A 24,602-nucleotide genomic window follows, 5' to 3' on the forward strand; every position below is an offset into this window, starting at 1 on the left:
AGAGAGAAAGAGAGAAAGAAAGAAAAATTGAAATAATCTCTTCCCAGATATACTGGGCATCCTCAGATCAAGTTTGAACCCTTATTCGTTCATTACATGGTAGGAAAAACCTGAAGTCTCTTGTTCACTATGCTCTTTGAGTCTATCAGAAATCCATATCCTTTTTAGCATTGCTTGTTAGTCTGCTTGTGGTGTTCTTCTTCACTACCAAGTCTCCAAAGATGCTGAATTGTTCAAAGTTGTTTCTGTTTGTATCAACAACAAAAAAATAATGTTTTTTTTAAAGTCTTGTTCTATCCCGTTGCTCTCTGTCTGTAATACCAAACTTTCACTGCTGCAGAGCTGCGAGTCCTGTCCTCTCCCAGCCAGATATATTGAAGATGAAAGCATATCTCTTCCCAACTCCCATATGAAGTCTATTTCCCATTGTTTTAAAAACAGAATAACTTTTGAGTTTGTTCCTTCATGAAATGTCTTATTCCATCAAAGACGTCCTCCATTCTTCTGTTTAAACCTATGGGGGGTGAGAGAGGGGTGGGAAGGGGGAGAGAGTGAGAGGAAGAGAAAGGAAGAGGGGGGAAGCGGAAGGAAGGGAGAGAGTGAGAGAAATACCGATAATGAGAGAGAGAGAGGGGGATTGGGAGAGATGGAAAGAGAAGTGCTAGAATCTGACTCGGGACACATTAGTGTGAAGTGTAACTTTGTTATACAGTTTTTGATCAACATAGACAGCTAAAATCAGGGTGAAACAGCATTGATAAAAACACTAATAACTTCATTATATTATCTATAATAGTAGACACAGGTTTTACCTATGCTGGGGGGTGTCAGTAGGGACGGCTGGCGTCTTTGGGACGTTTCAGCTGCACCTTTAGTCTCTTCATGCCGATCTGGAAACCATTCATGGCCTGGATGGCAGCCTGGGCACTGCCCGGGTTATCAAAGCTCACAAAGCCTGCATACATACAGACACAGAAAGAATCTCTGAATGGTTGGTGGTAGCGTCAATCACCTAGGCGCTGGTTGTGTTTGGTTAGAAACATTTGTCACTCACCAAAACATTTGCTCTGATTGGTGGCTCTGTCCATGAATACCTTGGAGGAGATGACATTTCCGAAAGGCAGGAACATCTGCATCAGCTCGTTATCCCCAAACTCCTGGGGCAGGTGGTAGATGAACAGATTACAGCCCTCTGGTCCTGGAACACACACGTGCATGGATACACACACACACACACACACACACACACACACACACACACACACACACACACACACACACACACACACACACACACACACACACACACACACACACACACACACACACACAAACACTGTTAGAGGCACTGACCCTAGTATCATGATGGTACAGTATATTTTTAACACACAAAATCATGATGATCACCACTAAGGTTGCTGCACATTGTAATTATGGAACTGGCAATGATCCTGTATATATCTTTTTTTTTGTTGGTACTTCTCGTCTTCTTACTTCATATTAGTACCTTATATTAGTACTTTGTATTAGTACATTATATTAGTACCTTATATTAGTACTTTATATCAGTACATTATATTAGTACATTATATTAGTACTTTGTATTAGTACTTTATATCAGTACATTATATTAGTACATTATATTCGTACTTTATATCAGTACATTATATTAGTACATTATATTAGTACTTTGTATTAGTACTTTGTATCAGTACATTATATTAGTACATTATATTAGTACTTTGTATTAGTACATTATATTAGTACTTTGTATTAGTACTTTAAATGATTTCCTCTCACATTGATAGTGAATACTGCATTGTCGGGAAAGAGCTTGTAAGTAAGCATTTCACTGTACTCTTTTATACCTGCTATATCTTGTGCATGTGACAAATAAACTTTGAAACTTGATACTCATGATGTTGTTGATAATGATGATGATGAATAATTAGTAAATATAGTTACTCACCCTCACCTTCCCTCTGTTGTTGGCCAATGACCTGAGGGTGCTGTGCCAGAGACTGACCTACAGGTGTCAGTGTAGCCGCTGGGTAGATGGCTACAGAGAGGAAAGGGAGGAAGGAGAAGAAAGAAAAGAGGGAGAGAGAGAGAGGAGGAGAGAAAGAGAGAGAGACAAGAGAAAGAGAGAGAGAGGAGAGACAGAGAGAGAGGGAGAGAGAGAGGAGAGCAGGGAGACAGAGAGAGTTTTTTTTGAGTTTTAAATATTCTTTATTGGGTCTGGGAGCCCACCACACAATAAATACTCATACAAAACCACAGTTACACATCAATTAAAAACACAACTCCAACACCTCCTCCACAGTAACTAAACACAACAGCCTCTGAATACCCCATATACTCAAAAACAGATCAATATTGTTGACAAGTTTATAATAGGCAAACTCAACCCTTAGTCTCGCTGCCACCATTCCCTCCAGCATTCCCACCACATCCACAGACCCCTGTTCCCGAATACTGTTCTTTCGGGTCTTCCATATCGCTAATTTTGCTGCCCCTAATACAAAATTAAGCAACACAACGACACCCTTTTGCCTGAACCTGTACTTTGGCCCAAATATATACAGTTGGGAAGAGAAAACCTCTCCCAACGTTGAGAACCAGTCAGTGATCAGGTCAATCATCCCGACCAACCTGGGACACAGTAAAAACAGGTGTGCCAGACTTTCAGACTCTGCACAGAATGGACACCCTTCCTCAACAGTAGGGTCCAGATGTACCAGATGCATGTTGGTGGCTATAGCTCCATGTATGATCCTCCATTGGAGGTCAGCTGTCCTCTTATCAATCGGCAGTTTGTATAATGATCGCCAACAGCCTTTTGGGGAAGCACCTGGACCAAGCACACCCGCCCACCTCGTCGATTTTACCCCTTCCAGGGAAGAGGCATGGGACACCTTTACACATATTCTGTACATGGCCTTCTTTCCCACCTCCTTGAAATCTCCCAGCTCCGGGGTATCGAAGGAAAGCAGCATCCCCACGTCCTCCTCGAATGCCCCCACCGCAGCACTAACAATCAGTGCAGGGAACACATAATCCAGACCCTCCTTCCACCGATCAGAATTGGAAATGTTAGTCACATACTGACGATGAAGAACTGGCAAGGAGTCACAGACCTCAGCGACGACCTTCCTCAGTAGGCGAGATGATCGGATCCCCGCTCTTTCTCCCAGCTCCTCCAACGATCTGCTCCTGCTCTGCATCAGATGACCCAGCTTGGTGCACCCGACACCTAACAGGCATGAACGCAGGCTGGCTGAACCCAGAGCACTGGACTGGATGGCAGTGTTATAAAAAAGAGGCTCTTCAAAAAGCCACATCCCTGGTAGCGTGCCGGCCTTACGGGACTTGACCAGAACCCTCCAAGCCTGCATAACAGACTCATAGAATGGAGTCAGGCCATTCAACTCACCCCCCCCCAGCTTTAAGAGGAAAAGGTGCTTGTCTAAGCCCAAACAGCCTGCTCTCCTCATCAGTGCGTAGGCTGTGTCAACCCAGCTAGAACCGTCACTGTACAACAGTCTCTGGGCTGCTTGAAGCCGGAAAGCCATGATCCTAGAGGAAATGTCCACCAGGCCTTGCCCCCCCTCGTGCAGTGGCAGGTACAAAGCTGCAGCTTTGATCCAGTGTTGTCCAGACCAGAAGAAATTGACAAGGGTCCTCTGAAGCTCTTGTATCAGACCCTTTGGTGGCTGCAAAATCATTAGTCTGTGCCACAGGGTAGAAGCAGCAAGATTATTAATTACCAGTACCCTTCCCCTATAAGACAACTGGGGTAGCACCCATTTCCATCTTGACAGTCTGGCACACACTTTCTCCACTACACCCTCCCAGTTCTTTTTCTGAAAGACATCAGAGCCTAGAAAAACACCCAATGTCTTCATCCCATCTCTGCCCCACTGAAGCCCCCCTGGTAACCGTGGAGCGGACCCTATCTGAAGCTGACCTGCCCACAGCGCTTCACTCTTTCCCCAATTGACTCTAGCTGAGGAGGCACCCTCATACACCATTAAAGCGTCTGAGAGAACCTTAACATCCTCAGCCCCTGTAATAAAAACTGTCACATCATCTGCATACGCAGACAGTGCTATCGTGGGACCCTTCATTACACCTGGCACAGAGAAACCAGTAAGCTTCGCTCTTAAAAAACAAAGCATTGGTTCAATCGCCAGACTATATAACTGCCCTGAAATTGGGCATCCCTGCCTGATACCCCTTTGGACAGGGATGGGGCAACTCAAACCACCCCCCACCTTCACCATACACGAGGCCCCAGCATACAGTAAATTCATCCAAGACAAAAAAACATCCCCAAACCCAAAGGCTTTCATCGTTTTGAACAAATACTGGTGGTCCACTCGGTCAAAAGCCTTCTCCTGATCCAAAGAAAGTAAACCCACATTTACATCAGACAGTTTACAAATGTCTAGAACATCTCTTATCAGAAACAAATTGTCAACAATTGAGCGATCAGGTACACAGTAGGACTGGTCCTTGTGGACCAACAATCCCAGATACTCTTTCAACCTGTTTGAGAGACATTTTGAAACTATTTTATATTCTGCACACAGCAAAGCAACAGGTCTCCAATTTTTTATGAGAGCCAAATCCCCCTTTTTTGGCAACAGTGAAAGCACCGCACGTTGACAGGATACCGGAAGAGAACCCTCATGAAAAGATTCACACACCACTTCATAAAAATCCTCCCCAATAGACCCCCAAAAGTGCTTATAGAACTCAGATGGTAAACCATCAATGCCAGGGGCTCGGCCTGTTGAGAGCTGCATAACTGCTGTGGACAGCTCTTGCAGTGTAATGTCAGAGTCCAATGCGACTCTCTGTTCAGGTCCCAATTTAGGAAGACCATGTAACAACTGTTCAGTACACAGAGAGTCACAATCCTCCGCCTTATAGAGGGCAGAGTAGAAATCCACGGCATGTTGACGCATTTCACTGTCATCCGTGGTCACCTTCCCATCAGCGAGACGAAGGCAGACCATCTGTTTACGTTGTAATTTTGACTGTCCAAGGTTTAAAAAAAAGGCACTAGGAGCATCCATATCCTTGAGGGAAGCGAAACGAGACCTAATCAAGGCACCTTTCACTCTTTCATGCAGAAACGACCTCAGTTCATGTCTCTTGTCCTGTAAGTTCATGACTAGTCCAGGGTCATTCTGAGTGAGCAGCTTCAATTCAATTGATTTGATGTCCTGTTCAAGGGCATTGATAGTCTCTTTAACTTCAATTTGAGACAAAGCAGTATACTGTTGACAAAATACTCGTATTTGGGCCTTCCCAACATCCCACCATTGTCTCAAGGACTCAAAATTCCCTTTTGTAACCCTCCATTTTTCCCAAAACAACAAAAACCTTTCACAAAACTTGACATCATGTAACAATTTAACATTAAAATACCAGTAAGGTGATGACCTTCGTGGACAGGACAAGTGAATATCAACAGTTATAATGTGATGATCAGAGAAACCCACAGGAGTAATGGCACACCTTCCAACCCTACTACAGTATTGATCAGATACGTACAACCTATCTAACCTTGCTGCACTGACACGACCTTCATTCACTTTCAACCATGTGTATTGCCTAACTTTTGCATTCCTTACTCTCCACACATCAGAAAGCTCTAACTCAGTTAATAGGCCAGACAGGAAAGTGGCTGACCGCAGGTGAGGTTCTTCAGCGTTGCGATCAACAGTAAAATCCACAGTACAGTTCCAGTCCCCCCCTAAAACCATACACCCCTCTTGGTCACACTGTCTTAAGGTTTCTTTTATTTTATCAAACACAACAAGACGCTCTGTACCCTCATTAGGAGCATAAACATTCAAAAAAACAAACAAAAACCCCATAACATCCACCTTGACCAATAGAACCCGACCCTTGACAATCTCTGTTGTAGATATCACAGTCACCCCTAAACCTGAGGAAAACAAGATGGCCACCCCAGCACTGAAATTAGTACCATGACTGAGTATATGCTGCCCCTCCCACCACATTCCCCAGTCAACCTCATTATCCTCATCACTATGTGTCTCCTGTAGGAAAACTACATTAAGCCTTTTCTGTTTTATTTCTTCTAATACCCAAGCCCTCTTATTCCTGTCCCTTCCCCCATTAATATTGAGAGAGCCTACCCTTAGTACCTCCATGTAGAAAAGAGAAAGGAAAAGCAGAAGATACCACAGAGAAACCAAAGAGAAAGAAGACACCCTATGAAGCATGATCATCATCATTATTTAAATTTTTTCTTATTAACCTGACCACGTTTCCCACCACCTTTTGCTGCTGTAACAGCAGTAACAAATTTCCTCAAGCGAAACCGCTTCTTCTCACTCAACTGGTCTAACCCCACCGTCTTCTGTAACATCACAGCTGACCTCACAAACTTATCAACATCAAAATATTCTGCCAATTTGACAGATTTCCCAAAAGTCTGATCCAGAAACCCATTTACCTCCTCTAGATCATAAATTGAGTCCTCACCAGCTGCTGTCATATCAGAAGAGATATCCATATCCTTCTCCTGATCCTCCTCAGCTGAGGCCATAGACCACTGACTCCCCTCTACCACATCCCTTTCAACACTCCCCACTTGCACCCCATCACTCGTACCAGGCATCTCCTCCACTACCTGGGAGACTAGCCCCACCTGAAACCCATTACCCGTGGTGGGCATCTCCTCCACTACATGAGAGCCCAGCTCCACATGAACCCCCTCCTGTACCCCATTACTCGTAGTGGGCATCTCCTCTACTACCTGGGAGCCTAGCTCCACATGAAACCCCTCCTGTACTCCATTACTCGTAGTGGGCATCTCCTCCACTCCCTTGGAGTCTAGCTCCACATGAACCCCCTCCTGTACTCCATTACTCGTAGTGGGCATCTCCTCCACTACCTGGGAGATTAGCTCCACATGAACCCCCTCCTGTACTCCATTACTCGTCGTGGGCATCTCCTCCACTACCTGGGAGATTAGCACCACATGAACCCCCTCCTGTACTCCATTACTCGTAGTGGGCATCTCCTCCACTACCTGGGAGATGAACTCCATATGAACCCCCTCCTGTGCCCCAGTACTCGTACTGGGCACCTCCTCACCAGTCTGAGGAACTGGCTCTTCAGATCCATCCTTACCTTCTACAACAATATTTTTCCGCTGCATAACATCTCCCTCTAATACAAGTTGCAAACTCGTGGCCTCAACACGGATAACTTGTTCCTCGGCAACAGGTGCTTGTGGCTGCTCAACCACTGTCAGCCCACCTCTCCCTACATCAGTGGGCCCAGGCGTTACGGTGACCACCTGCGCCCCTCCCTCTGCCTTCTCCCTTTTCGGGCAAGCATGTCGCTTATGGCCAACATCCCCACACTCAAAACACCGTTGACTACCCGTACTAGCATACGCCATATACATTCTATTGTCATACTTGACTTTAAACGATATCTCTAAAGTCTGCTCCAGTGAGTCCAAAAACATAAACACCTGTCGCCGAAACGACATAACCTGTTTCAACGCCGGGTGTTTGCAACCCAACGGAACAACCTTAATTGAGCTTGCAAACTTCCCAAAGCGCAATAACTCGCGCTCCAATAGCTCATTTGGAATAAACGGTGGTACATTTGAAATAGTTACCCTTGTTGACGGAGAAAAAAGCGGGGTAACTTGAATAAACATTCCCTTAAGAAGTACGCCCTGCTCAACCATACGATCAACAAGGCGCTCTTCCTTAAGAAATACCACCATCGCTTTATTCATCCGTGACGCATAAGCAACATTATCGTATCCTACCTTCTCTCCTACGGCGACCAGAAACTCCTCCACCGTGACAGTAGCTTCAGTAACACACCTAAAGCCGTGCCGAAGTGACAGGGACGGCATTCCAATTCTGGAAGCCATCCCCGCCAAAATCAAGGTAATTTCGATACGAAAAAACCCAAATACTTAATTCTACCACACCAAAAAAAAAGTATATAATAATCTTAATCATGCACAGAAGAAACCAAAGAATGCCACCAAGAAAGAAAAAACCGAAAGAAAGAATTCTGAATATCTAACTCTACACAACACACGCGCTCCTTCGCTCATACAATTCCCAAACACTCCCAGCATGCAAAGAGAGAGAGAGAGAGGGAGAGAGAGAGAGGAAAGAGAGAGAAAGAGATAGAGGAAAGACAGAGAGAGAAAGAGATAGAGAAAGAAAGGACAAAGAGGAGAGAGAGTGAAAGAGAGGAGAGAAAGAGCGGAGAGACAAAGAAAGTGCGAGACAGAGAGAGAGAGACAGAAAAGAGAGAGAGAGGACAAAGAGGAGAGAGAGAAAGGGAGAGAGAGAGGAGAGAGAGATAGATAGGCAGTAAGGGGGATGAAGTGAAAAAGAAAAGAGAGAGTGGGTATTGAGTTAGTCCTTTATGAGTCACATTCAACAGACTCTGGTGAAGACCTGGATGTATCAAGGTCAGGATTCGAGAACAGAGATGTGTAGTGGACTGCACCTGTGTATTGCTGCACCCCAGTAAAGGTTTGTTGCAGTGTGTCTGCAGCAGTGGGGCTCTGGGTGGAGTAGGGGGGCAGGCCGTTGGTGTAGAGGGTCTCCAGAGGGTGCACGTTAGCCTGGGGGGCGAGGCCCGTATACCCGTTCATCATGGGGGTCACCAGACTGGGCAGGGAGGAGGGCATGGTGGACGGAGGGGAGCTCAGACCTGCAAGGGGGGAATACAAACTCACTACACCGGAGACAGAAATGATCACTATACCGGAGAGAGATATGATCACTACACCAGAGACAGATATGATCACTACACCGGAGAGAGAAATGATCACACACCAGAGACAGAAATGATCATTACACCAGAGACAGATATGATCACTACACCAGAGACAGAAATGATCACTACACCAGAGACAGATATGATCACTACACCAGAGACAGAAATGATCACTACACCAGAGACAGATATGATCACTACACCAGAGACAGAAATGATCACTACACCAGAGACAGAAATGATCACTACACCAGAGACAGATATGATCACTACACCGGAGAGAGAAATGATCACTACACCAGAGACAGAAATGATCACTACACCAGAGACAGAAATGATCACACACCAGAGACAGAAATGATCATTACACCAGAGACAGATATGATCACTACACCAGAGACAGAAATGATCACTACACCAGAGACAGAAATGATCACTACACCAGAGACAGATATGATCACTACACCAGAGACAGATATGATCACTACACCAGAGACAGAAATGATCACTACACCTGAGACAGAAATGATCACTACACCTGAGACAGAAATGATCACTACACCTGAGACAGAAATGATCACTACACCAGAGACAGAAATGATCACTACACCAGAGACAGAAATGATCACTACACCAGAGACAGAAATGATCACTACACCGGAGACAGATATGATCACTACACCAGAGACAGAAATGATCACTACACCTGAGACAGAAATGATCACTACACCTGAGACAGAAATGATCACTACACCAGAGACAGAAATGATCACTACACCTGAGACAGAAATGATCACTACACCTGAGACAGATATGATCACTACACCTGAGACAGAAATGATCACTACACCAGAGACAGAAATGATCACTACACCAGAGACAGAAATGATCACTACACCGGAGACAGAAATGATCACTACACCAGAGACAGAAATGATCACTACACCAGAGACAGAAATGATCACTACACCAGACACAGATTAGAGTCAATGTGTATGAGAGAAAATGGGAGAGAGGAGGGAGAGAGAATAGAGAGACAGAGAGACCGGGGGCGAGTGTGCGTGTGTTAGTCTCATGTACACTGAGTATACAACACATTAAGAACACCTGCTCTTTCCATGACATAGACTGACCAGGAATATCAAGGTGAAAGCTATTATCCCTTTTTGATGTCACTTGTTAAACTCACTTCAATCAGTGTAGATGAAGGGGAGAAGACAGGTTAAAGAAGGGTTTTTAAGCCTTGAGAAAATTGAGACATGGATTGTGAAAGGGCAAGACAAAAGATTGAAGTGCCTTTGAACGGGGTATGGAAGTACAGTACCAGTCAAAAGTTTGGACACACATACTCATTCAAGGGTTTTTCTTATTTTTACTATTTTCTACATTGTAGAATAATAGCGAAGACATGCAAACTATGAAATAACACATATAGAATCATGTAGTAACCAAAAAAGTGTTAAACAAATCTAAATATATTTTATGAGATTCTTCAAAGTAGCCACCCTTTGCCTTAATGACAGCTTTACACACACTTGGCATTCTCTCAACCAGCTTCCCGAGGTAGTAACCTGGAATGTATTTCAATTAACCGGTGTGCCTTGTTAAAAGTTTATTTGTGGAATTTATTTCCTTCTTAATGTGTTTGAGCCAATCAGTTGTGTTGTGACAATGTAGGTGTGGTACACAGAAGACAGTCCTACTTGGTAAAAGACCAAGTCCATATTATGGCAAGAACAGCTTAAATAAGCAAAGAGTCCATCATTACTTTAAGACATGAAGGTCAGTCAATACGGAAAATTTCAAGAACTTTTAACGTTTCTTGAAGTGCAGTCGCAAATACCATCAAGCGCTATGACGAAACTGACTCTCATGAGGACCGCCACAGGAAAGGACTGTATGCAGTCAGTATTCAATGGGACTGAACAGTATGCAACAGATAAACTGTGACTAGATCGGACCAACACACCTGTAACGTTTTGTACAAAGCGGTTGGAAGAGAACTGTATTGTTTGTGAAACTATGGTTGCGTTCTGACTCAAAGTTACCTCTGACCCAAACTTACCTCTGACCCAAACTTACCTCTGACCCAAACTTACCTCTGACCCAAACTTACCTCTGCTGCAGAGGATAAGTTCATTAGAGTTACCAGCCTCAGATTGCAGCCCAAATAAATGCTTCACAGAGTTCAAATAACAGACACATCTCAAAATCAACGGATCAGAGGAGACTGTGTGAATCAGGCCTTCATGGTTGAATTGCTGTAAAGAAACCACTACTAAAGGACACCAATAATAAGAAGAGACTTGAGCATGAGCAATGGACATTAGACTGGTGGAAATCTGTCCTTTGGTCTGATGAGTCCAAATTTGAGCGAACTTGACACAACTGTGGGAAGCATTGGAGTCAACATGGGCCAGCATCCCTGTGGAACGACAACGGCACCTTGTAGAGTCCATGTCCCGACGAATTGAGGCTGTTCTGAGTGCAAAACGGTATGCGACTCAATATTAGGAAGGTGTTCCTAATGTTTTTTACACTCAGTGTATTTATGTGTGTGTGTGCGTGCGTGTGTGTGTGTGTGTGTGTGTGTGTGTGCGTGCGTGCGTGCGTGCGTGTGTGTGTGTGTGTACAAGTGTGTGTGGGGGTAACAGCAGGCTTCTCAAAGCTCACAAGGTGATGAAATCACTCTGCAATGTCAGCATATCAATGCAATGACATGCAACTCACTGAGGCAGCAGCAGAGGCATTTTACTGTTCTCCCTGCTCACTGTCTTGTCTACAACTGCGACAAATAAAGATTTTGTCCCACAGTGAAATGGGCTGGATGTTTGTCTGCACTAAACTGATACATCCTCGGGAGGGACATAGGGCCTTCTCCAATTTGCATGATTCTGTGTGTACTGGGTAGCCATCCCAAATACTGTATTTGTGATCGGATAGCCTTTAGCGGTGTGTGTGTGTGTGTGTGTGTGTGTGTGTGTGTGTGTGTGTGTGTGTGTGTGTGTGTGTGTGTGTGTGTGTGTGTGTGTGTGTGTGTGTGTGTGTGTGTGTGTGTGTATGTGTGCGTGTGTGTGTGTGTGTGTGCATTCATGCGTGCGTGTCAGAGAGAGGAAAAGACAGAGACAGAGACTGAGAGAAAGACAGAGAGACAGACATACAGAGACAGAGAGAAAGACAGAAAGAAAGACAGAGAGAAAGACAGAGAGAAAGACAGACAGAGACAGACAGAGACAGACAGAGACAGAGAGAAAGACAGAGAGAAAGACATACAGAGACAGAGAGAAAGACAGAGAAAAAGACAGAGAGAAAGAGAGAGAGAGAAAGCAATACAGTACATTAGAGGGAGATAGCGACAGAGACATTGAATGATAGAAAGTGATACAGAGAGAGAGAATGATAGAAAGCAATACAGAGAGAGAGAATGATAGAAAGCAATACAGAGAGAGAGAATGATAGAAAGCAATACAGAGAGAGAGAATGATAGAAAGCGATACAGAGAGATAGAATGATAGAAATAATAAAGAGAGAGAGAATGATAGAAAGCAATACAGAGAGAGAGAATGATAGAAAGCGATACAGAGAGATAGAATGATAGAAATAATAAAGAGAGAGAGAATGATAGAAAGCGATAGAGAGATAGAATGATAGAAATAATAAAGAGAGAGAGAATGATAGAAAGCAATACAGAGAGAGAGAATGATAGAAAGCAATACAGAGAGAGAGAATGATAGAAAGCAATACAGAGATAGAGAATGATAGAAAGTGATACAGGGAGAAAGAATGATAGAAAGTGATACAGAGAGATAGAATGATAGAAAAATAAAGAGAGAGAGAATGATAGAAGGCAATACAGAGAGAGAGAATGATAGAAAGTGATACAGAGAGATAGAATGATAGAAATAATGAAGAGAGAGAGAATGATAGAAAGCGATACAGAGAGAGAGAATGATAGAAAGCGATACAGAGAGATAGAGAATGATAGAAAGCGATACAGAGAGATAGAATGATAGAAATAATAAAGAGAGAGAGAATGATAGAAAGCAATACAGAGAGAGAGAATGATAGAAAGCAATACAGAGAGAGAATGATAGAAAGTGATACAGAGAGATAGAATGATAGAAATAATAAAGAGAGAGATAATGATAGAAAGCAATACAGAGAGAGAGAATGATAGAAAGCGATACAGAGAGATAGAATGATAGAAATAATAAAGAGAGAGAATGATAGAAAGCGATACAGAGATGGTGGATGATAGATACAGAGAGAGAGAATGACACAAAGCGATACAGAGAGAGAGAATGATAGAAAGCGATACAGAGATACAGAATGATAGAAAGTGATAGAGAGATAGAGAATTATAGAAAGCAATTCAGACAAAGAGAATGATACACAGCGCTAAAGAGAAAGAGAATGACACAAAGCGATACAGAGAAAGTAAATGATAGAAAGCAATACAGAGAGATAGAATGATAGAAAGCGATACAGAGATAGAGAATGATGCAAAGCGATACAGAGAGAGTAAATGATAGAAAGCGATACAGAGATAGAGAATGATAGAATGCAAAACAGAGATAGAATGATAGAGAGTGATACAGAGAGAGAATGATAGAAAGCGATACAAAGATAGAGAATGAGAGAAAGCGATACAGAGATAGAGAATGATAGAGAGCGATACAGAGAGAGAATGATAGAGAGTGATACAGAGAGAGAATGATAGAAAGCGATACAAAGATAGAGAATGAGAGAAAGCGATACAAAGATAGAGAATGAGAGAAAGCGATACAGAGATGGAGAATGATAGAAAGCGATACAGAGAGATAGAATGAAAGAAAGCGATACAGAGAGAATGATACAAAAAGATACAGAGAGTTAGAATGATAGAAAGCGATACATAGATAGAGGATGATAAAAGAAAGTACTACAGAGATAGAGGATGATAGAATAGAGTGATACAGATAGAGGGTGATAGAATTAAGTAATACAGAGATAGATGATGATAGAATAAAGTGATACAGAGATAGAGGATGATAGAATAAGTGATACAGAGATAGAGGATGATAGAATAAGTGATACAGAGATAGAGGATGATATAATAAAGGGATACAGAGATAGACGATGATAGAATAAGTGATACAGAGATATAGGATGATAGAATGAAATGATACAGAGATAGAGGATGATAGAATAAGTGATACAGAGATAGAGGATAATAGATTAAAGTGATACAGAGACAGAGGGTGATAGAAGAAAGTGATACAGAGATAGAGGATGGTATAATAAAGTGATACAGAGATAGAGGATGATATAATAAAGTGATACAGAGATAGAGGATTATATAATAAAGTGATACAGAGATGGAGAATGGTAGACTAAAGTGATACAGAGATAGAGGATGATATTAGAAAGTGATACAGAGATAGAGGATTATAGAATAAAGTGATACAGAGATAGCGGATGATAGAATAAGTGATACAGAGATAGAGGATGATAGAATAAGTGATACAGAGATAGAGGATAATAGATTAAAGTGATACAGAGACAGAGGGTGATAGAAGAAAGTGATACAGAGATAGAGGATGATAGAATAAGTGATACAGAGATAGAGGATAATAGATTAAAGTGATACAGAGACAGAGGGTGATAGAAGAAAGTGATACAGAGATAGAGGATGATAGAATAAGTGATACAGAGATATAGGATGATAGAATAAAATGATACAGAGATAGAGGATGATAGAATAAGTGATACAGAGATAGAGGATAATAGATTCAAGTGATACAGAGACAGAGGGTGATAGAAGAAAGTGATACAGAGATAGAGGATGATATAATAAAGTGATACAGAGATAGAGGATGATAGAATAAGTGATACAGAGATAGAGGATGATATAATAAAGTGATACAGAGATAGAGGATTATAGAATAAAGTGATACAGAGATAGAGGATGATATAATAAAGTGATACAGAGATAGAGGATTATATAATAAAGTGATACAGAGATGGAGAATGGTAGACTAAAGTGATACAGAGATAGAGGATGATATAAGAAAGTGATACAGAGATAGAGGATTATAGAATAAAGTGATACAGAGATAGCGGATGATAGAATAAGTGATACAGAGATAGAGGATGATAGAATAAAATGATACAGAGATAGAGGATGATAGAATAAGTGATACAGAGATAGAGGATGATAGAATAAAGTGATCCAGTGATAGCGGATGATAGAATAAGTGATACAGAGATAGAGGATAATAGAAGAAAGTGATACAGAGATAGCGGATGATATAATAAGTGATACAGAGATAGGGGATGATAGAAGAAAGTGATACAGAGATAGAGGATGATAGAATAAAGTGATACAGAGGTAGAGGATTATAGAAGAAAGTGATACATATATAGAGGATGATATAATAAAGTGATACAGAGATGGAGGATGATAGAATAAAGTGATACAGAGGTAGAGGTGTCACGTTCCTGACCTGTTTTCTGTTAGTTTTTGTATGTGTTAGTTGGTCAGGACGTGAGTTTGGGTGGGCAGTCTATGTTTTCTGTTTCTATGTTGGTTAATGGGTACCTGATATGGCTCTCAATTAGAGGCAGGTGTTTTTCATTTCCTCTGATTGAGAGTCATATTAAGGTAGGTGTTTTCACACTGTTTGTTTGTGGGTGGTTGTTTCCTGTGTCAGTGTGTGTTGCACCATACGGGACTGTCTAGGTTTGTTTGTACGTTCGTTCTTTGATGTAGTCAGTTTTCCTGTTCATGCGTTCTTCGTGTTTAATGTAAGTTCGTCGTACAGGTCTGTCTACTCCGTTTGTTGTGTTGTTAGTTTATAGTGAAGTTCGTGTTTTCGTCTTTTCTTTAAATAAATTATGTCAACTCAAGACGCTGCATTTTGGTTTAATCCCTGCTCCTCCTCTTCGGATGAAGAGGAAGAGGAACACCGTGACAGAACCACCCACCTCTCCAGAACCAAGCAGCGCAAGTTCGAGCAGCGGCCAAGAGATCAGGACTCATGGACTTGGGAGGAAGTATTAGAGGGAAAAGGACACTGGGCGCACATTGGGGAATATCGCCGCGCTCGTGAGGAGATGGAGGCAGCGAGAGCCCAACAGCGGTGGTATGAGGAGGCAGCTAGGAGACGTGGCTGGAAACCGGAGAATGAAGCTCAAAACCGGATTTATGAAGGTACGCGGCTAGCAAGGAAGCCCGTGAAGAAACCCCAAAAATGTCTTGGGGGGGGGGCTAAGAGGTAGTGGGCCAAGGGCAGGTAGGAGACCTGCGCCCACTTCCCAGGCTAACCGTGGAGAGCGGGAGTACGGGCAGACGCCGTGTTACGCAGTAGAGCGCACGGTGTCTCCTGTACGTGTTCATAGCCCGGTGCGGGTTATTCCACCTCCCCGCACTGGTAGGGCTAGATTGGGCATTGAGCCAGGTGCCATGATGCCGGCTCAACGCGTCTGGTCTCCAGTGCGTCTCCTCGGGCCGGCATACATGGCACCAGCCTTACGCATGGTGTCCCCGGTTCGCCTACATAGCCCGGTGCGGGTTATTCCACCTCCTCGCACTGGTCGGGCGACGGGGAGCATTCAACCAGGTAAGGTTGGGCAGGCTCAATGCTCAAGGGAGCCAGTACGCTTTCACGGTCCGGTATTACCGGCGCTACCTCCCCGCCCCAGCCCAGTACCACCAGTGCCTACACTACGCACCAGGCTTCCAGTGCGTTTTCAGAGCCCTGTTCCTCCTCCACGCACTCTTCCTATGGTGCGTGTCTCCAGCCCAGTGCCTCCAGTTCCGGCACCACGCACTAAGCCACCTGTGCGTCTCCAGAGCCCTGTACACACTGTTCCTTCTCCCCGTACTCGTCCTGATGTGCGTGCCCTCAGCCCGGTGCCACCAGTGCCGGTACCACGCACCAGGCAAATAGTACGCTTTGAGAGTCCAGTGTGCCCTGTCCCTGCTCCCCGCACTAGGCTTGAAGTGCGTGTCTCCAGTCCGGTGCCTCCAGTTCCGGCACCACGCACCAGGCCTACAGTGCGTCTCAGCCGGCCAGAGTCTGCCGTCTGCCCAACGGCGCCTGAACTGTCCGTCTGCCAAGCGCCGCATGAACTGCCCGTCTGTATTGAGCCTTTAAAGCCGCCCGTCTGCCATGAGCCTGCAAAGCCGCCCGTCTGCCATGAGCCTACAGAGCCTTCCGCCAGACAGGAGCCGCTAGAGCCTTCCGCCAGACAGGAGCCGCTAGAGCCTTCCGCCAGACAGGAGCAGCCAAAGCCTTCCGCCAGACAGGATCAGTCTGAGCCATCCGTCTCCGCAGCGCCGTCTGAGCCATCCGTCTCCTCAGCGCCATCTGAGCCATCCGTCTCCCCAGCGCCGTCTGAGCCATCCGTCTCCCCAGCGCCGTCTGAGCCATCCGTCTCCCCAGCGCCGTCTGAGCCATCCGTCTGTCCCGAGCTATTAGAGCCGCCCGTCTGTCCCGAGCCGTCAGAGCCGTTAGTCAGTCAGGAGCCGCTAGAGCCATTCGTCAGTCAGGATCTGCCAGAGCCGCCAACCAGACAGGATCTGCCAGAGCCGCCAACCAGACAGGATCTGCCAGAGCCGCAAACCAGACAGGATCTTCCAGAGCCGTCAGCCAGCCATGAGCGTCCAGAGCCGTCAGCCAGCCATGAGCGTCCAGAGCCGTCAGCCAGCCATGAGCGTCCAGAGCCGTCAGCCAGCCATGAGCGTCCAGAGCCGTCAGCCAGCCATGAGCGTCCAGAGCCGTCAGCCAGCCATGAGCATCCAGAGCCGTCAGCCAGCCATGAGCGTCCAGAGCCGTCAGCCAGTCATGAGCTGCCCCTCAGCCCAGAGCGGCTATTTATCCAGAACTGCCCCTCAGTCCAGAGCTGTCTCTCTGTCCGGAGCTGTCCTTCAGTCCGGAGTTGCCCCTCTATCCTGAGCTACCTCTCTATCCTGAGCTACCTCTCTATCCTGAGCTATCCCTCTGTCCTGAGCTACCTCTCTGTCCTGAGCTACCTCGTCCCGGAGCTGTCCTTTATCTTGGTGTTGCCCCTTAACCTAAGTGGGTGTATAATGAGGGTGGTCATTCTAAGGGGGAGACGTAAGCTGGGATTGTCTATGGTGGGATGGGGACCTCGCCCAGAGCCTGAGCCACCACCGTGGTCAGATGCCCACCCAGACCCTCCCCTAAACTTTGTGCTGGTGCGCCCGGAGTTCGCACCTTAAGGGGGGGGTTATGTCACGTTCCTGACCTGTTTTCTGTTAGTTTTTGTATGTGTTAGTTGGTCAGGACGTGAGTTTGGGTGGGCAGTCTATGTTTTCTGTTTCTATGTTGGTTAATGGGTACCTGATATGGCTCTCAATTAGAGGCAGGTGTTTTTCATTTCCTCTGATTGAGAGTCATATTAAGGTAGGTGTTTTCACACTGTTTGTTTGTGGGTGGTTGTTTCCTGTGTCAGTGTGTGTTGCACCATACGGGACTGTCTAGGTTTGTTTGTACGTTCGTTCTTTGATGTAGTCAGTTTTCCTGTTCATGCGTTCTTCGTGTTTAATGTAAGTTCGTCGTACAGGTCTGTCTACTCCGTTTGTTGTGTTGTTAGTTTATAGTGAAGTTCGTGTTTTCGTCTTTTCTTTAAATAAATTATGTCAACTCAAGACGCTGCATTTTGGTTTAATCCCTGCTCCTCCTCTTCGGATGAAGAGGAAGAGGAAAGCCGTGACAAGAGGATTATAGAAGAAAGTGATACATATATAGAGGATGATATAATAAAGTGAAACATAGATAGAGGATGATATAGTACAGTGATAAAGAGATAGAGGATGATAGAAGAATGTGATACAGAGATAGAGGATGATATAATAAAGTAATACAGAGATAGAGGATAATAGAATAAGTGATACAGAGATAGATGATGATAGAATAAGTGATAAAGAGATAGAGGATGATAGAATAAGTGATACAGAGATAGAGGATGATATAATAAGTGATACAGAGATAGAGGATGATATAATAACTGATACAGAGGTAGAGGATTATAGAATAAAGTGATACAGAGATAGAGGTTTATGGAATAAAGTGATACAGAGATAGCGGATGATAGAATAAGTGATACAGAGATATATGGTGATAGAATACGTGATACAGAGATAGAGGATGATATAATAAGTGATACAGAGATAGAGGATAAAAGAATAACGTGATATAGAGATAGAGGACGATAGAATAAGTGATACAGAGATAGATGATGATAGAATAAGGTGATACAGAGATAGAGGATGATAGAATAAAGTGATACAGAGATAGATGATTATAGAATAAAGTGATACAGAGATAGAGGATGATAGAATAAGTGATACAGAGATAGAGGATGATAGAATACGTGATACAGAGATAGAGGATTATATAATAAAGTGATACAGAGATATAGGATTATAGAATAACGTGATGCAGAGATAGGGGATTATAGAATAAAGTGATACAGAGATAGAGGATTATAGAATAAAGTGATACAGAGTTAGAGGATGATAGAATATAGTGATACAGAGATAGAGGATGCTAGAATAAAGTGATACAGAGATAGAGGATGATAGAATAAAGTGATACAGAGATAGAGTATGATAGAATAAGTGATACAGAGATAGAGGATGATAGAATAAGTGATACAGAGATAGATGTGCTGGAAGGTGTACAGTATATGTTCATTAATGGCCTATAATACATTATACACTTTAATCGACCACATAGATTACCACACAGTAGTATGAATTTAGCAGATCTATAAAACAGGACTCCTATTTAGCTCAGTGCTGACAGGGAGAGTAGAATGTGAAGACCAGAGTAGAATAGGTTATATCACAATAAATATATCTTCCTGGATATAGTTTATAGACGGTCATGTCTGCTGGTTTCCAGAGTGATTTAGACCTAGAAACCAGGTGTGTACACGCTCTCTAGAGCAATGAATTGATCATAAGTGGCTCGTTCATTAAGCTAAAGGAGAATACGAAGTCAGGCTGCCTATAGTGTGTATCCAGTGCAGAGTTACACTCTTCTGACTCTGTTGGATCAATGGTGAATTGTAACACTACCCTCAGTCAGAGAGCGATAGATCTCAGGACCGCATAGTGAAATCTGATATCACACATTTTACAAGACCCCTATGTAACTGACCAGGTATTGAACACAGGTCATCTGAGCACCTACAAACTGTGTTAGCCCACAGAGTTAAAGCTTTAGGCATTAGCTCTGGGGGAGAACACATATTTTCAGATCTCCAACCCTACTCATCATGAATGTTGCTGATTTATCTTACGTGACTGACCTGACACGGAGTTGAGGAGGTTGGGCGGCAGGCCATTCATGGTTAGCGCCCCCACCTGGTGGAGCTGGGCGGAGGGGAAGGAGAGGCTGGGGGCCAGGTAGCCCCCCTGAGACACGGCCATCACCGCAGCCTGCTGTTGCTGCATCAACTGATGAGGGGAGGAGATGGAGAGGAGGAGAAAGAAAGGAGAGAGAGAAAGGAGAGAAATGGGATGAGAGAAGCCTGTTAGTGAGGCATCGGTCTGTCAGAGCAACAGATACCAAATTGTGTGTGTGTGTGTGTGTGTGTGTGTGTGTGTGTGTGTGTGTGTGTGTGTGTGTGTGTGTGTGTGTGTGTGTGTGTGTGTGTGTGTGTGTGTGTGTGTGTGTGTGTGTGTGTGTGCGTGCGTGCGTGTGTGTCTGTATGTGTGCGTGTGTGTGCGTGTATGTGTGGTGGCGTGTAGGTGAGTGTGTATGTGTGTGTGCGCGTGTGTGTGCGTGTGCTTACGGCATGTGTGTAGCTGCTGTAGCTAGTGAACGTGGGTAGAGAGACAGAGGGGTTAAACATGCCAAACTGTCCAGCCATCTGCTGCATGCGCCGTAGGGTTCTCTCCTTGTCTGTGTCTGCAAACTTCACCACCAGGCTGGATGACGCTCCCTAGAGGGGAGAGAAATAACATGGATTAGTGTGTGTGTGTGTGTGTGTGTGTGTGTGTGTGTGTGTGTGTGTGTGTGTGTGTGTGTGTGTGTGTGTGTGTGAGTGTGAGTGTGTGAGTGTGTGTGTGTGTTTTACTCACAGGCATGGTCTGACTCCCGTGCAGGGAGCTGATGGCAGACTGAGCTTCAGAGTGAGTAGAGAACTTCACAAACGCACAACCTAGAGAGAGAAAGACAGAGGAGAGAGAGAGGGGAGAGAGAGGGGAGAGGAAAGAGAGAGGGGAGAGAGGAGAGATAGAGGGTAGAGGGGAGAGAGAGAGGGGAGAGAGAAGAGGGGAGAGAGGAGAGAGGAGAGAGAGAAGGGAGAGAAGAGTGAGGAGAGAGAGAGGGGAGAGAGGAGAGAGGAGAGAGCGAGGGGGGAGAGACAGAGAGAGAGAGACAGAGCGAGAGAGGGAGAGGGAGAGAGTGAGCGAGAGAGGGAGAGAGAGAGAGAGAGAGAGAGAGAGGGCGCAAAAGAGAGAGAAGGAGGGAGTGAGAGAGAGAGAGGGGGGAGAGAGGAGAGAGGAGAGAGAGTGTAGAGAGAGAGAGAGCAAAAGAGAGAGAGGGAGGGAGTGAGAGAGAGAGAGAGAGAGGGAGGGAGTGAGAGAGAGAGAGGGGAGAGAGGGGAGAGGAGAGAGAGGGGAGAGGGGAGAGAGAGAGGGGAGTGAGGAGTGAGGAGAGAGGGGAGAGGGGAGAGGGGAGAGAGGAGAGAGAGAGAGAGAGACAGAGCGAGAGAGGGAGAGAGAGACACAGAGAGAGAGCGAGAGAGAGGGGGGAGAGGAAAGGAGGGAGAGAGGGAGAGAGGGGAGAGAGAGTCACAGAGACAGAGAGAGAAAGACAGAGGAGAGAGAGACAGGGGGGAGAGAGGAGTGAGGGGAGAGAGAGGGGAGAGGGTCAAGAGGAGAGAGGAGAGAGAGAGGAGAGAGAGAGGAGAGAGAGAGGAGAGAGAGAGGAGAGAGAGGGGAGAGAGTAGATAGGAGAGACAGGGAGAGAGAGATAGAGAGAGAGAGAGGGGCGAGACAGAGAGAGAGGCACTTTATGTCAGCGAGGTGTGTGGTCCACTTGCAAAACAAGATTTAATCAAATGGGACAAACACCCCATTGAAACCCTGCATGCAGAGTTCTGTAAGATTCTCCTACATGTCCAGAGGAAAACTACAAACAATGCATGCAGGGCAGAATTAGGCCAATATCCACTAATAATAAAAACTCAAAAAAGAGCAATTAAGTTTTGGAAACATCTAAAACACAGTGACCCCTTCTCATATCATTACCAAGCCCTGCAATGCCAAGAGCTGAGCAAAGAAAATATTCCCCTCATCCAGCTGGTCCTGGGGCTGAGTTCACAAACCTGTTCTACTAACACACTGAAGCCTCCAGGACCAGAACATCCAATCAATCAGAATAAACCAAATTACAACACAGTCAAAACAAAACTACATTGCTTATTGGGAAACACAAGCACAAACACAAAGCAAAATGCATTGCTATCTGGCCCTAAATCAACAGTATACCGTGGCTAACTATTTGACCATCGTTACTGATCAAAACCTTAGAAAAACCTTGACAAAGTACAGGCTCAGCACGGCCTTGCCATTGAGAAGGGTAGACACAGGAAAACCTGGCTCCCTGTAGAGGAAAGGCTGTGCAACCACTGCACAACAGCAGAACCTGAGATGGAGCTGCATTTCCTGACAAAATGTGAAAAATATAAAACAATTAGAGAGTGTCATTTCCCCAAATTTGAAACCGTTATTCAAGGTAAAGACCTCTCTGATGAGAGTAGGCTACCCGTCTTGTTGGGGGAGGACGCAGAGAGATGTGGGTTGGCAGTGCACTACATTGCTGCCTGTCATAAGTTGAAGGACTGTGTCTGACAGACCAATCAACCTGCACATGTACTCTACTGTATGCTTATTGTTATTGTTGAATGTATGGTTATTTTGACCCTTGGTTATTGTTGTTACTGTTGTCCCGTTGACAATTTTGATTCTCATTATTTTCATATTGTAAATATCCAAAGTAAGCTTTGGCAATATGTACATTGTTACGTTGTGCCAATAAAGCAAATTTAATTTAATTGAGAGGGAGCAAGAGACAGAGACAGAGTGAGAGAGGGAGATGGAGAGAGAGAAAGATAGCGAGAGAGGGAGCGAGAGAGAGAGAGAGAGAGGGAGAGAGAGAGAGGGGCGAGAGGAGAGAGGGGAGAGATGAGTGAGGAGAGAGAGAGGCAAGAGTGGTGGAGGGAGAGGAAGAGAGAGAGAGAGGGAGCGACAGAGAGAGAGAGACAGAGCAGGAGAGAGAGAGAGTGAGAGAGGGAGCGAGAGAGAGAGCGAGAGGGACAGCGCGAGAGAGGGAGAGAGACAGAGCGAGAGGGAGAGGGAGAGAGAGTGAGAGAGAAGGAAGGAGCAAGAGAGAGAGAGAGGGGAGAGAGGAGAGAGAGAGAAAGAGAGAGGGAGCGAGAGAGAGAGAGACAGAGAAAGAGAGAGAGAGAGGGAGCGAGAGAGAGAGAGAGAGAGAAAGAGAGATGGAGCGAGAAAGAGAGAGTTAGAGAGGGAGAGCGAGAGTCAGAGAGAGAAGGAGGGGGCAAGAGAGAGAGAGGGGAGAAAGGAGAGAGAGAGGGGAAAGAGGAGAGAGAGAGACGGGAGAGAGGAGTGAGGAGAGAGGGGAGAGAGGAGAGAGAGAGATCGGAGAGAGGAGATAGGAGACGAGAGAGGAGAATTTTGGCCCATTCCTCCTGACAAAGCTGGTGTAACTTTGTGAGGTTTGTAGGCCTGTCACGCCCTGACCTTAGTTCCTTGTTTATGTCTCTATTTTGGTTTGGTCAGGGCGTGAGTTGGGGTGGGCATTCTATGTTTTGTTCTATGTTTTGTATTTCTATGTGTTTGGCCTGGTATGGTTCCCAATCAGAGGCAGCTGTCAATCGTTGTCTCTGATTGAGAACCATACTTAGGTAGCCTGTTCCCACATGTGTTTGTGGGTAGTTGTTTTCTGTTTAGTGTAGTGCACCTTGCAGAACCGTTCGTTTGTCGCTGTGTTGTTTTTTTGTTCTAGTGTTCGTATTTATTAAAAGTATTATGGACAGTTACTACGCTGCACCTTGGTCCTCTTCTCCTTCTCCCGACGACAATCGTTACAAGGCCTCTTTGCTTGCACACGCTTCTTCAGTTCTGCCCACAAATGTTCTATGGGATTGAGGTCAGGGCCTTGTGATGGCCACTCCAATACCTTGACTTTGTTGTCCTTATTAAGACATTTAGCCACAACGTTGGAATTATGCTTGGGGTCATTGTCCATTTGGAAGACCCATTTCCGACCAAGGTTTAACTTCCTGACTGATGTCTTGAGATGTTGCTTCAATATATCCACATAATTCTCCTTCCTCAGATGCCATCTATTTTGTGAAGTGCACCAGTCCCTCCTGCAACAAAGCACCCCCACAACATGATGCTGCCACCCCCGTGGGATGGTGTTCTTCGGCTTGCAAGCATCCCCCTTTCTCCTCCAAACATAACGATGGTCATTATGGCCAAACAGTTCTATTTTTGTTTCATCAGTCCAGAGGACATTTCTCCAAAAAGTACGATCTTTGTCCCCATGTGCAGTTGCAATCCGTAGTCTGGCTTTTTTATGGTGGTATTGAAGCAGTGGCTTCTTCCTTCCTGAGAGGCCTTTCAGGTTATGTCGATATAGGACTCGTTTGACTGTGGATATAGATACTTTTGTACCTGTTTCCTCCAGCATCTTCACAAGGTCCTTTGCTGTTGTTCTGGGATTGATTCACACTTTTCTTCAGCAAAGTAC

The 24,602-nt window shown here is 44.9% G+C and overlaps 1 protein-coding gene across 1 annotated transcript in view; it reads right to left on the reverse strand.

Moving 5' to 3' along the window:
• Positions 1-827: 827 nt before the first annotated feature.
• The window catches only part of LOC120055358 (CUGBP Elav-like family member 5), a 41,523-nt gene continuing 17,748 nt past the window's right edge, over positions 828-24,602 (reverse strand). The window contains exons 3-9 of the mRNA XM_039003227.1: positions 20,900-20,979; positions 20,611-20,760; positions 20,125-20,272; positions 8,530-8,736; positions 1,976-2,059; positions 1,055-1,198; positions 828-955 (exon numbers count right to left, since the gene is read on the reverse strand). Coding sequence (XP_038859155.1) covers positions 828-955; positions 1,055-1,198; positions 1,976-2,059; positions 8,530-8,736; positions 20,125-20,272; positions 20,611-20,760; positions 20,900-20,979 — 941 coding nt within the window. The remainder of the gene's footprint in view (positions 956-1,054; positions 1,199-1,975; positions 2,060-8,529; positions 8,737-20,124; positions 20,273-20,610; positions 20,761-20,899; positions 20,980-24,602) is intronic.

This window comes from Salvelinus namaycush, chromosome 11 (genome assembly GCF_016432855.1).
Source record: "Salvelinus namaycush isolate Seneca chromosome 11, SaNama_1.0, whole genome shotgun sequence".
In the NCBI taxonomy this organism is placed as follows: Eukaryota; Metazoa; Chordata; class Actinopteri; order Salmoniformes; family Salmonidae; genus Salvelinus; species Salvelinus namaycush.